Source organism: Hippocampus comes, unplaced genomic scaffold (genome assembly GCF_001891065.2).
Source record: "Hippocampus comes isolate QL1 unplaced genomic scaffold, H_comes_QL1_v1.1 scaffold180, whole genome shotgun sequence".
NCBI classification, from domain to species: domain Eukaryota; kingdom Metazoa; phylum Chordata; class Actinopteri; order Syngnathiformes; family Syngnathidae; genus Hippocampus; species Hippocampus comes.
The window spans coordinates 522,333-535,438 of NW_017805076.1; the positions used below are offsets into that span (position 1 = coordinate 522,333).

Consider the following 13,106-nt stretch of genomic DNA (forward strand, 5'->3'; position numbering starts at 1 on the left):
AGCAGAAGGCACGGAGACCGAGAAGGAGAAGGACGTGCCTGTACAGTAGTTGCTTGAGTTGTGTATATGTTTAAAAAAGAACCAACACGACAACTCATTTGTTTTCTGTCGTTTTGCTCCGCTGCAGAAACTGCCGTGTGAACGCAAGTGGAGCTGCACCGACGCTGCGCCGGTGCTGCCACGCTCAGCGGCGTTGTACGTGTGAACACTCCACAAAATTTGCTCCGGTGTAAACTATATCGCAACAAAATACATCGGTGCAGCGCCGGATCAAATGTGTGCCGTGTGAACACCCCTTTTGAAAACATGCAGGACAGCGGCCCTCCAGGACCGGAGTGCGACATCTGTGATCTAGTGGATGCATAGTGCAACCTCAGACACTATTGTAGCTTCTATTCTATGTGCTTTATAATGTGGTGCACCCTCTATATGAAAACAGTTTTAAAATAGGCCATTCATTGTAAGTGCGCCTTCTACTCCGAAGCACCTTATAGTGCAGAAAATACGGCAATAAAATGTATTTGGTGTAAAGATGATTTTGCAATCAACTTTAATGCAATGTATATGTTAATCTGATTAATCAATTAATCAATTAAATAATTCCCCAAAAATACCGGATAGTGACAGCCCAATTAAATTAAGTTGTTCAAAGTTAATAAAAAAGTTCCATAAAAAATGCATTGTCAACATTTTCTTTTTGTGTTAAACTATTCAGCCATCCTCTGAACTGCACACAGAGAAGGAGCAGCAGTCAATTGATGCAATGTACAGTAGAATTCGTTCAATTGTATTTAATAAGGTCATGACTGTTTTTTTATAAAATCCAAAAATATGGTGTGCCATTTTTCCTCATTCTTCATTGAGATTTGAGTGTTCTGATATTCCAGCATGGCCATGGAATGAATGAAGCTTGTATCTCAAGGCACCACTGTTCGACTTGTGTTTTGACCGTGGCTTTCTCTCCTGTCCTCAGAGTGCAACTGCAACCAGCACTCAGATTTATGTCACTTTGACATAGCCGTCTATGTGGCCTCTGGAAATGTAAGTGGCGGTGTGTGCGATGGCTGTCAACACAATACAACCGGATACAACTGTGAGCAGTGCAAACCGTTCTTCTTCCAACACCCTGAGAAAGATGTTAGAGATCCAAACATCTGCCAACGTGAGTAATGAATGAATCTCTTTTTGGTCACTTAACAGTCAGCTTTAGAGTCCCAAATGGATCATTATCACCAAGTGATTGTCAAATATAATTTAAAAAATGTATTTCTACAGTATTCTCAACAATATTTATCAGATATTTTTTACACTGAACTTGAAGGAAAAATAAAACATGCCTTAAATATATGATCATTGTTATGCTTTTGAACAAGGGAAAAATATTGAAGAAAATACAGCTACAAGCGCCCAGTTTTAAGATGACTGCAGTACAATACAGACGCTCCCCGACTTACGAACATCTGAGTTACGAACAACGGTACATACGAACATTTTTACGGGTATGTCGAAAAAGAAAAGAAAAAGTTAGATTTTGTATTGCACGCCTTTTTCCCAGTACAGTACAGGTGTAGTGCTTCTTTCCGCCGCTAATACTGACGTGAGGCGCTGTGAGAGCTCGCCCAGCATCCACCCCGAATCCGGCTTCCTCTGCCCAGTTGTTAAATATCTCGTGCATCCATTATTCAATATGGTTGGTGAAAAGCGAAAGGCTTCTAGTGAGAGTGGAAGTGTAAAGAAGAGGCAAGCCATTTCATTTCAAATGAAAGTGGCAATAATAAAGAAGCTTGATGCGGGTGAGAAAATGGTGAGCATTGCACGTGCATACAACATGAATCGTTCGACCATCAGTGCCATTTATAAACAGAAAAATCGCATAATGGAACACGTGAAAGGTGCAGTGCCGATGCAATCGCCGATCATTAGCAAGTAAACATACTTATATAAGCCTTAAACATACATTCCATACAAAATATAGCACTGAACCAACTTACAAACGAATTCGCCTTACGAACGATTGTTAAGGAACGTATCTCGTTCGTAAGCTGGGGAGCGTCTGTACATTGGATGTATGTAACAATATGAACTGATATTGACAATGAAGGTGCTTTACACTCCAATGAAAACATCCATTTTAGCCATGTCAAGAGATTTGTATTTACCTTATTCTCGTCACTCCGCTTCATTGGAAATGATATGAAACTAGGTATTTAAGCAAAATGATTTCTGCCTTTTTATCACTGTAGCATGCAGTTGTGACCCGTTGGGCACGCTGAATGGAGGAATCTGTGATGCTAGGACAGACATTCGACTCGGACTCATTTCTGGCCAATGCCGCTGCAAAGTCAATGTGGAGGGAGAACGCTGCAACCGCTGCAAGCAGGCATATTACGGGCTCACGGATTCCTCCGAAGGCTGCAAAGGTTTGACATGATCTGTAACTTCATGCATGCATGGATGGATGGACAGACGTGTATTTGCTCTGATATTGTACATATTCTATTGATTGTTTTTTTTTTCCACACCCACACAAATCCAAGTCAGCATATTCAAGTCATAATGCCAATGTTAAGTACCAGTCGTGAATGCATAAAAAGCACAGTCAAGGTTTCTTCTGGTTTAAAATCTCGTTTCTGGCCTGTCTGTATGGAGCTTGCAAGTTCTCCTGTACTTCCATTTTCTCAGCTTACTCCACTTTCCTCTCACATTCCCAAAACATATATTGTGAAGTCTACGCTACCCATACATGGAAATGTGAGTGTGACTGGCTGTGACTGATTGTCGACCATTCCAGGGTGTCCACCAGCTCTTGTCCAATGTCACCAGCACTCCCAAGGCTGTCGAAAATCAATAAATGTAGAACCGATGTGCGCTATGAACAGATATAGACGATCAATGTATCTATTACATATTGCTGAAATTGTGCAAATAGCAACATGAAGTAAGGCGGTAACAGGGCATGCCATCTCGCGCTATGTGCTCATATATTCTTATGCTGCCTTGGCGACGCTGTATGTGGGGGCACTCATAAACAGAGACCCATCTGCTATTCAAATGTAAAGATTGCATACAATCTAAAAATGTCTTTTGTCTCTTAGCCTGCACTTGCAGCCTTCTGGGAACAGTTCCTGGCGGAAATCCTTGCGACAGCGAGACTGGAAACTGCTTCTGTAAACGATTAGTCGTTGGCAAGGACTGTGACCTCTGTGTGGTGAGTTAATCATGTCCAAATACAAACACCACTCAAGCTACTTAAACCTGGGGAACTGTGGGAGTTGACCACACAGGTTATGTGTTACTGTATATGATTGAGTGTGAAGAGATGAAGCTCCAATACATTTCATCTTGACATAAGCAGGGGTGACGTCCAAAAATGCTATCATCTGTTCTCTCTCTTTGTGTGTGTTTAAAGTCTGAACACTGGGGTCTCAGCAATGATATGGATGGCTGCAGACCATGTGACTGTGACTTGGGGGGAGCAATCAATAACCAGTGAGTTCATGCACTGTATCTAACAACGCTGCAACAGTTGTAGACACTGCAAACAAGTCATCATATCAAACTATCAGAAGTGCTAAAAAGGAATTTATTAACATTTTACTTGATGGTCTCATTCAATTGCACTGGTCAATTACACTGTTTACCTTTTGAATTGTTTGGTTCTGACCGAACCAAATAATGTTTTGAGACTCCAAAAATGCAGTCTCAGACAAAACACGATTACAAAAATATTTATTAAAGAAAATTGCACCGACAAAGTATGAACTGAAATCGCTGCTCACAAGGTGCCAGGAAAAGCAATGTGTGAAACAAAAAGTTATTGCAAAGGCAAGGTTCAATAGAACACAGAGAATACTCAAACGAAATTTCCAAAAGTGCAATTACATGAAAACAAAAATCAATACTAGAATAACAAACATACTATGAATGGTATCGAGAGGTCTAGAAAATCACACTTGAAGCTCAACAGCAAGCAAGGCCAATAATCCAACAACGAAGAGCAGAAGTCAGAGTTCATAAATACCCGAAGTTGCACACAGACTCTGAGAATACTTTTTTTTTTTTATTGAATGTCTTATGCTAAGTTTAAGTTCAAATTTACATGTGTTTGAAATTACCTCACTGAAAATGCTTCAATACAAAAATATAGAGTTCGGTGCTGTGCACAGTGTGGAATTTAGACATTTTGAAATATTCAACAGCCCTCTTATATTGTTGTGTTTGTATTGTTTAATAAAACCCTTGCTTGCTGGGATTAACCAGAAAACAATTACTGGGTATTGTATTATTGTAATTGTAATTTGCTCTTCAGATGAAGTCCTTGATGAGAAAATATGCTCCTCAAAGAAAAAATATATATTCTTAGCTTTGCGTGATACAAGGCCAATGTTTTTCCATTGAAGTGCATTGATATATGTGTGGTGCTCTGTCGCTTGGGGTGTGATGAAGTGGCCAACTGTGATGGTCTACTTTAATCACCTCTGGCATTGTCTGATTGAATGAAAAGCAATTCACAAATTGATAACGTACTGTATTTCTCTCAGATGCGATCAGCTGACTGGTCAGTGCCTCTGCAGAGATCACATGTTCGGGCGTCGCTGTGATCAAGTTGAGTCGGGATTCTACTTCGTTGCTCTTGACCACTACACCTACGAGGCAGAGGATGCCAAATTAGGGCCTGTGAGTGATCGTTTTAACTTTTTTTTTTTTCTCAAACTTCTTCACCGACAAAACAGTAGATTAACGGAAGAAATTCTCTCATCCACCAATAATTATAATTAGAGATGAAAGTCCTCCGGATTTTCCCGATATTCTGGATTTTCAAATTTTCATGAAATTTCCTCTGGAAAATTGAGGAAAAATTGCCAAAAATTAATCCGGATATTAGTTGACAACATTGAACGAACATGTGTTTGAGTTCGTTGTTTTGCTTTCACGAGCGTAGCCATGTTGAGGCACGAACACTAGTAACAGTAACACCCCTCCCCTCTTATTCTCATGGCCTCGCCATATCTCGGAGATTTCGAAATTTCGGTGAGAACGGAAGCCACAAAGGGTGCATGAGCCCGATCACTTAACTTGATTTCCAGGCCCGAGCCCGAAGCAAACCCGTGATTTCATATTTTAAGTAATTCATGCGTGGTCGGCCAGGTACGACCCCAGAGCAATGTTCAAACAGCATACATGCAATAGACACGAGTGTTAAGAACACATTCAAGTGGTCATGGCTTGAGGAAAAGGACTTGAACGGATATTTTTTGTCCGACTACATTACAAAGGGCGACAAACCTGGTAAGTCAGTTAAAATTCTATCTATCTATCTATCTATCTATCTATCTATCTATCTATCTATCTATCTATCTTGCCAGCTATATATCTATCTAGCTAGCTAGCTATAGATAGATAGATCTATCCATCCATCCATCCATCTTCTACCTCTTATCCGGGGTCAGGTCGCAGGGGCAGCAGCTTTAGCGGGGAAGCCCAGACTTCCCTCTCCCCAGCAACTTCTTCCAGCTCTCCCCAAGGGAGAGCTGGGAGGAGTTCCCAGGCCAGCTGTGAGACATAGTCTCTCCAGCGTGTCCTGGGTCGTCCTTGGGGTCTTCTCCCGGTGGGACGTGCCCGCAAAACCTTACCAGGGAGGCGTTCAGGAGGCATCCTAATCAGATGCCTGACCACCTCATCTGGCTCCTCTCGATGTGGAGAAGAAGTGGCTCGACTCTGAACCCTTCCCGGATGACCGAGCTTCTCACCTTATCACTAAGGGAGAGCCCGGACACCCTGCGGAGAAAATTCATTTCGGCCGCTTGTATCCTGGATCTCGTTCTTTCGGTCACGACCCATAGCTCATGACCATAGATGAGGGTTGGAACATAGATCGGTAAATTGAGAGCTTCGTCCTTTGGCTCAGCTCCTTCTTTACCACGACAGACCGATACAAAGTCCGAATCACAGTAGACGCTGCACCGATCCGCCTGTCGATCTCTCGCTCCCTCCCGCCCTCACTCTTGAACAAGACCCCAAGATACTGAAACTCCTCCACTTGGGGCAAAATCTCCTCCCCGACCCGGAGAGGGCACTCCACCCTTTTCCGACTGAGAACCATTGTTTCAGATTTGGAGGTGCTGATTTTCATCCCAACCGCTTCACACTCGACTGTGAAACGCTCCAGTGAGAGTTGGAGAGCCCTGCTTGAAGGAGCCAAGAGTACCACATCATCTGCAAAAAGCAGAGATGCAATACTGAGGCCACCAAAACGGACCCCCTCAACGCTTCGGTGGTGCCTAGGAATTCTGTCCAAAAAGGTTATAAACAGAATCGGCGACAAAGGGCAGCCTTGACGGATTCCTACCTTCACGGGAAACGATTCCGACTTACTGCAGGCAATGCGAACCAAACTCTGATATCGGTGGTATAGGGACCGAACAACCCGTATCAGGGGGTTCTGTACCCCATACCCACGAAGCACCCCCCACAGAACTCCCCGAGGGACACTGTCAAACACCTTTTCCAAGTCCACAAAGCACATGTAGACTGGTTGGGCGAATTCCCACATACCCTCGAGGACCCTGCTAAGGGTGTAGAGCTGGTCCACTGTTCCACGGCCGGGACAAAAACCACACTGCTCCACTTCAATCTGAGGCTCGACTTCCTGACGGACCCTCCTCTCCACCACCCTTGAATAGACCTTACCAGGGAGGCTGAGGAGTGTGATCCCTCTGTAGTTGGAACTCATCCTCCGGCCCCCCTTTTTAAATCGAGGGACCACCACCCTGGTTTGCCAATCCAGAGGCACTCTCCCCGATGACCATGCGATGTTGCAGAGGTGTGTCAACCAAAACAGCCCCACAACATCCAGAGCCTTGAGGAACTCCGGGCGTATCTCATCGACCCCTGAGGCCCTGCAGCCGAGGAGCTTTTTAACCACATCGGTGACTTCAACCACAGATATAGGAGAGCCCACCTCAGAGTCCCCAGACTGCTTCCTCCAAGGAAGGCGTGTTGGTCGAATTGAGGAGATCTTCGAAGTACTCTGCCCACCGAACTACAATGTCTCGAGTCGAGGTCAGCAGCGCCCCATCCCCACTGTACACAGTGTTGGTGGTGCACTGCTTCCCCCTCCTGAGATGTCGGATGGTGGACCAGAATTTCCTCAAAGCCGTCCGCAAGTCGGCTTCCATGGCCTCACCGAACTCTTCCCACGCCCGAGTTTTTGCCTCGGCGACCACTAAAGCTGCATTCCGCTTAGTCAGTCGATACCCATCAGCTGCCTCTGGGGTCCCACAGGCCATAAAGGCCCGATAGGACTCCTTCTTCAGCTTGACGGCATCCCTTACTGCTGGTGTCCACCAACGAGTACGGGGGTTGCCGACACGACAGGCACCAACCACCTTACGGCCCCAACTCAGATTGGCCGCCTCAACAATAGAGGCACAGAACATGGTCCACTTGGACTCAATGTCCCCCGCCTCCCCCGGAACATGGGAAAAGCTCTGCCGGAGGTGGGAGTTGAAACTCCTTCTGACAAGGGATTCCACCAGACGTTCCCAACAAACCATCGCAATATGTTTGGGTCTGCCAGGTCGGACCGACATCCTCCCCCACCATCGGAGCCTACTCACCACCAGGTGGTGATCAGTTGACAGCTCTGCCCCTCTCTTTACCCGAGTGTCCAAAAAATGGGGCCGCAAATCCGATGAAACAACCACAAAGTCAATCATTGACCTGCGGCCAAGGGTGTCCTGGTGCCTAGTCACATATGGACGCCCTTGTTTGAACAAGGTGTTCGTTGTGGACAATCCGTGACGAGCACAGAAGTCCAATAACAAAACACCACTCGAGTTCTGATCGGAGGGGCCGTTCCTCCCAAACACGCCCTTCCAGGTCTCACTGTCATTGCCCACGTGAGCATTGAAGTCCCCCAGCAGAACAAGGGAGTCCACAGCAGGAGTACTCTCGAGCACACCCTCCAAGGACTCCAAAAAGGGTGGGTACGCTGACCTGCCGTTGGGTGCGTACGCACAAATAACAGTCATAACCCGTCCCCCCACCCGAAGGCGGAGGGAGGCAACCCTCTCGTCTACCGGTGTGAACCCCAATGTACAGGCACTGACTGAGCCGGGGGGCAATGAGTATGCCCACACCTGCTCTGCGCCTCTCACCATGGGCGACTCCAGAGTGGAAGAGAGTTCAACCCCTCTCAAGAGAACTGGTACCAGAACCCAGGCTGTGTATGGAGGCAAGTCCGACTATATCCAGTCGGAACTTCTCTACCTCGCACACCAGCTCGGGCTCCTTCCCTGCAAGAGAGGTGACATTCCATGTCCCTACAGCAGGGGTCGGCAACCCAAAATGTTGAAAGAGCCATATCTGACAAAAAAAACAACAAAAAAACAAATATGTCTGGAGCCGCAAAAAAAATAATTCTGACGGGTCAGGTTTCCGACTCAAAAGTATGAACTTTCAACAGGAAAATGCTTTTCTCTTCAGGTTTTTGACATCAAACCAATTATATCGCCTGAACAGGGACTTGAACCCTGGACCCTCAGATTAAAAGTCTGATGCTCTACCACTGAGCTATCCAGGCTCTTTATTGCTCTTTTTCTTAGCGGTCTACTGCAAAATAAAAGCACAATATGTTGGGACTGGACTGAAGGTATGCTTCCTTCATGAGCGACATGGCTGCATTGTTGTACTTTATTGAACCTTTTTTGTGGAATACTTAATGCGGCACAAAAACATCCAGACAATCACAACTGCCCCCACGTTTGAGTACAGTTTGTGACCCCATGCTTTCAAGACTTTATTGATGGAGTTGATTGACTTTATTTGAGGACATGAATGACTTCATTTTTGGACTTTTCAGAGTTTATTGGCAGACTCAAATGATTTTCTTGTTTCTCTCATATTCCTTGTCATCCAGGGCGACTATTGTGACAGGTCATGGTTCTGACTCGAAAGTATCAACCACAGGAAAATGTTTTTCTCTTCAGGTTTTTGAAATCAAATCAATTATATTGCCTGAACAGGGATTTGAACACTGGATTCTCAGATTGAAAGTCTGATATGCTCTACCACTGAGCTATCCAGGTTCTGTATTGATCTCTTTCTTAGCGGTCTACTGCAAATCAAAAGCATAAAATGGGGACGAGACTGGACTGAAGATATGGTTCCTTCATGAGCGACATGGCTGCATTGTTGTACTTTATCGAACCTTTTTTGTGGAATACTTGAGGCGGCCCAGAAACATCCACATGATCTCAACTGCCCCCACTTTTAAATGCAGTTTGTGACCCCTACTTTTAAGACTTTATTGATGGAGTTGATTGACTTTATTTGAGGACATGAATGACTTCATTTTTTGGACTTTACAGAGTTTATTGGCAGACTCAAATGACTTTCTTGTTTCTCTCATGTTCCTTGTCCTCCAGGACGACTATTCTGACGGGTCAGGGTTCTGACACGAAAGTATCAACTTTCAACAACAGGAAAATGTTTTTCTCTTCAGGTTTTTGACATCAAATCAATTATATCGCATGCACAGGGACTTGAACCCTGGACCCTCAGATTAAAAGTCTGATGCTCTACCAACTGAGCTATCCAGGGTCTGTATTGCTCCCTTTCTTAGTGGTCTACTGCAAAATAAAGCATAATATGGGGACGGGGGACCGGACTGACAGTATGCTTCCTTCATGAGCGACATGGCTGTATTGTTGTACTTTATTGAACCTTTTTTGTGGAATACTTGATGCGGCCCAGAAACATCCAGACTATCTCAACTGCCCCCACGTTTAAATACAGTTTGTGACCCCATGCTTTCAAGACTTTATTGATGGAGTTGATTGACTTTATTTGAGGACATGAATGACTTCATTTTTGGACTTGACAGACTGAAATGATTTTCTTGTTTCTCTCATATTCTTTGTCATCCACGACGACACTTTTGACGGGTCAGGGTTCTGACACAAAAGTATCAACTTTCATCAACAGGAAAATGTTTTTCTCTTCAGGTTTTTGACATCTAATCAATTATATCGCCTGAACAGGGACTTGAACCCTGGAGCCTCAGATTAAAAGTCTGATACTCTACCACTGAGCTATCCAGGCTCTTTATTGCTCTCTTTCTTAGCGGTCTACTGCAAAATAAAAGCATAATATGGTGGGACTGGACTCAAGGTATGCTTCCTTCATGAGCGACATGGCTGCATTGTTGTACTTTATTGAACCTTTTTTGTGGAATACTTGATGTGGCCCAGAAACATCCAGACTATCTCAGCTGCCCCCACGTTTAAATACAGTTTGTGACCCCATGCTTTCAAGACTTTATTGATGGAGTTGATTGACTTTATTTGAGGACATGAATGACTTCATTTTTGGACTTGACAGACTCAAATGATTTTCTTGTTTCTCTCATATTCCTTGTCATCCAGGACGACTGTTCTGATGGGTCAGGGTTCTGACTCGGACGTGTCAACTTTCAACAACAGGAAAGTGTTTTTCTCTTGAGGTTTTTGACATCTAATCAATTATATCGCCTGAACAGGGACTTGAACCCTGGACCCTCAGATTAAAAGTCTGATTCTCTCCCAACTGAGCTATCCAGGCTCTGTAGTTCTCTCTTTCTTCGTGGTCTACTGCAAAATAAAAGCATAATATGGTGGGATGGGGGACTGGACTGAAGATATGGTTCCTTCATGAGCGACATGGCTGCATTGTTGTACTTTATTTAACTTTTATGTGGAATACTTGATGCGGCACAGAAACATCCAGACTATCTCAACTGCCCCCACGTTTAAATACAGTTTGTGACCCCATGCTTTCAAAACTTTATTGATGGAGTTGATTGACTTTATTTGAGGACATGAATGACTTCATTTTTGGACTTTCCAGAGTTTATTGGCAGACCCAAATGATTTTCTTGTTTCTCTCATATTCCTTGTCATCCAGGTCGACTTTTCCGGGTTCTGACTCAGACGTATCGACTTTCAACAACAGGAAAATGTCTTCCACTTAAATTTTATGATATCACATCAATTACATTGCCTGAACAGGGACTTGAAGCCCACACTCTCAGATTAAAAGTCTGATGCGCTACGACTGAGCTATTCAGTCTCTGCATTGCTATTTCTTAGCGTTCTACAGCAAAATTAAAGCATAATCTGGAGGGATGGGACTGGACTGAAGACATGCTTCCTTTATGTGCGACATGTCTGCATTGTTGTACTTTATTTAGAGCTGAAAGTCCTCCGGATTTTCCCAGAATTCCAGATTTTCAAATTGTCATGAAATTTCCTCTGGAAAATTGAGCAAAAATTGCCTAAAATTAATCCGGATATTACTTGACAATATTGAACGAACACGCGTTTGAGTTCGTTGTTTTGCTTTCACGAACATAGCCATGTTGAGACACTAACACTAGTAACAGTAGAGATTTTCGTCTCTTTATCAACACATTTGCTAAACCCCACAGGGTTCTGACTCGAAAGTATTAACTTTCAACAACAGGAAAATGTTTTTCTCTTCAGGTTTTTGACATCAAATCAATTATATCGCCTGAACAGGGACTTGAACCATGGACCCTCAGATTAAAAGTCTGATTCTCTCCCAACTGAGCTATCCAGGCTCTGTAGTTCTCTCTTTCTTCGTGGTCTACTGCAAAATAAAAGCATAATATGGTGGGATGGGGGACTGGACTGAAGATATGGTTCCTTCATGAGCGACATGGCTGCATTGTTGTACTTTATTTAACTTTTATGTGGAATACTTGATGCGGCACAGAAACATCCAGACTATCTCAGCTGCCCCCACGTTTAAATACAGTTTGTGACCCCATGCTTTCAAAACTTTATTGATGGAGTTGATTGACTTTATTTGAGGACATGAATGACTTCATTTTTGGACTTTCCAGAGTTTATTGGCAGACCCAAATGATTTTCTTGTTTCTCTCATATTCCTTGTCATCCAGGTCGACTTTTCCGGGTTCTGACTCAGACGTATCGACTTTCAACAACAGGAAAATGTCTTCCACTTAAATTTTATGATATCACATCAATTACATTGCCTGAACAGGGACTTGAAGCCCACACTCTCAGATTAAAAGTCTGATGCTCTACAACTGAGCTATTCAGTCTCTGCATTGCTATTTCTTAGAGTTCTACAGCAAAATTAAAGCATAATCTGGAGGGATGGGACTGGACTGAAGACATGCTTCCTTTATGTGCGACATGTCTGCATTGTTGTACTTTATTTAGAGCTGAAAGTCCTCCGGATTTTCCCAGAATTCCAGATTTTTAAATTGTCATGAAATTTCCTCTGGAAAATTGAGCAAAAATTGCCTAAAATTAATCCGGATATTACTTGACAATATTGAACGAACACGCGTTTGAGTTCGTTGTTTTGCTTTCACGAACATTGCCCTGTTGAGGCACGAACTCTCGTAACAGTCACACCCCTCCCCTCGCATTCTCATGGCCTCGCCATATCGCAAAGATTTCGAAATTCCGGCGAGAACAGAAGCCACAAAGGGTGCATGTGTGCATACAAAAGGCAGATTAATCATTGAATGTTGAGTATTTGAATCGTGTTTTGTGTAAACTAATTCATGCGTGGTCGGCCAGGTACGGCCCCAGCGCGATGTTCAAACATTGAAATCATCGTGAATATTTTTCCCAAACAACTCATGCTTCAGTTTCAAAGATGATCCTATTCAATGGAGGCATACCTTTTTTCTAGCCTTTTTTTTTACATTTACTTTTAAATTGTATAAATTGCAAAGCTTTTACTTCTCATTTATTTAACTTAATCAGGTGCTGTTCAAAACATGTTTTAACTGCAGCAAAGAAAGTTGATACTAATGTTTAGACTGAAACACACCTTTAACCAAAATGTCTAAAATACGACAATGTAGCATAAAATGAACACTTGCTCTTTATCTAACACTTTAAAGCAGGGGTGGCCAACCAGTCAGAGACTAAGAGCCATCTTTTTTACTGTGGTACTGCAAAGAGCCACATCATACACATGGGCGAACATAAACATCACTGCTTCCCTTCCTCAAACGCGCACACACACACACACACACACACACACACACACACACACACACACAC

General features: G+C 43.6%; 1 protein-coding gene and 6 non-coding genes across 7 annotated transcripts in view; 1 reads left to right on the plus strand and 6 right to left on the minus strand.

The window, feature by feature from the left end:
• Positions 1-13,106, plus strand: part of lamb1a (laminin, beta 1a) — a 54,355-nt gene that overhangs the window by 21,218 nt on the left and 20,031 nt on the right. The window contains exons 9-13 of the mRNA XM_019865260.1: positions 974-1,162; positions 2,244-2,420; positions 3,096-3,208; positions 3,410-3,489; positions 4,542-4,677. Of these exons, the coding sequence (XP_019720819.1) occupies positions 974-1,162; positions 2,244-2,420; positions 3,096-3,208; positions 3,410-3,489; positions 4,542-4,677 (695 nt within the window). The remainder of the gene's footprint in view (positions 1-973; positions 1,163-2,243; positions 2,421-3,095; positions 3,209-3,409; positions 3,490-4,541; positions 4,678-13,106) is intronic.
• trnak-uuu (transfer RNA lysine (anticodon UUU)) lies at positions 8,513-8,584 on the minus strand. Its single transcript has one exon. It is a non-coding gene; the product is annotated as a tRNA-Lys (tRNA).
• Positions 9,016-9,089, minus strand: trnae-uuc (transfer RNA glutamic acid (anticodon UUC)). Its single transcript has one exon. It is a non-coding gene; the product is annotated as a tRNA-Glu (tRNA).
• Positions 9,531-9,603, minus strand: trnak-uuu (transfer RNA lysine (anticodon UUU)). The gene has a single exon. It is a non-coding gene; the product is annotated as a tRNA-Lys (tRNA).
• Positions 10,033-10,104, minus strand: trnak-uuu (transfer RNA lysine (anticodon UUU)). The gene has a single exon. It is a non-coding gene; the product is annotated as a tRNA-Lys (tRNA).
• On the minus strand, positions 10,530-10,602 carry trnak-uuu (transfer RNA lysine (anticodon UUU)). The gene has a single exon. It is a non-coding gene; the product is annotated as a tRNA-Lys (tRNA).
• Positions 11,548-11,620, minus strand: trnak-uuu (transfer RNA lysine (anticodon UUU)). Its single transcript has one exon. It is a non-coding gene; the product is annotated as a tRNA-Lys (tRNA).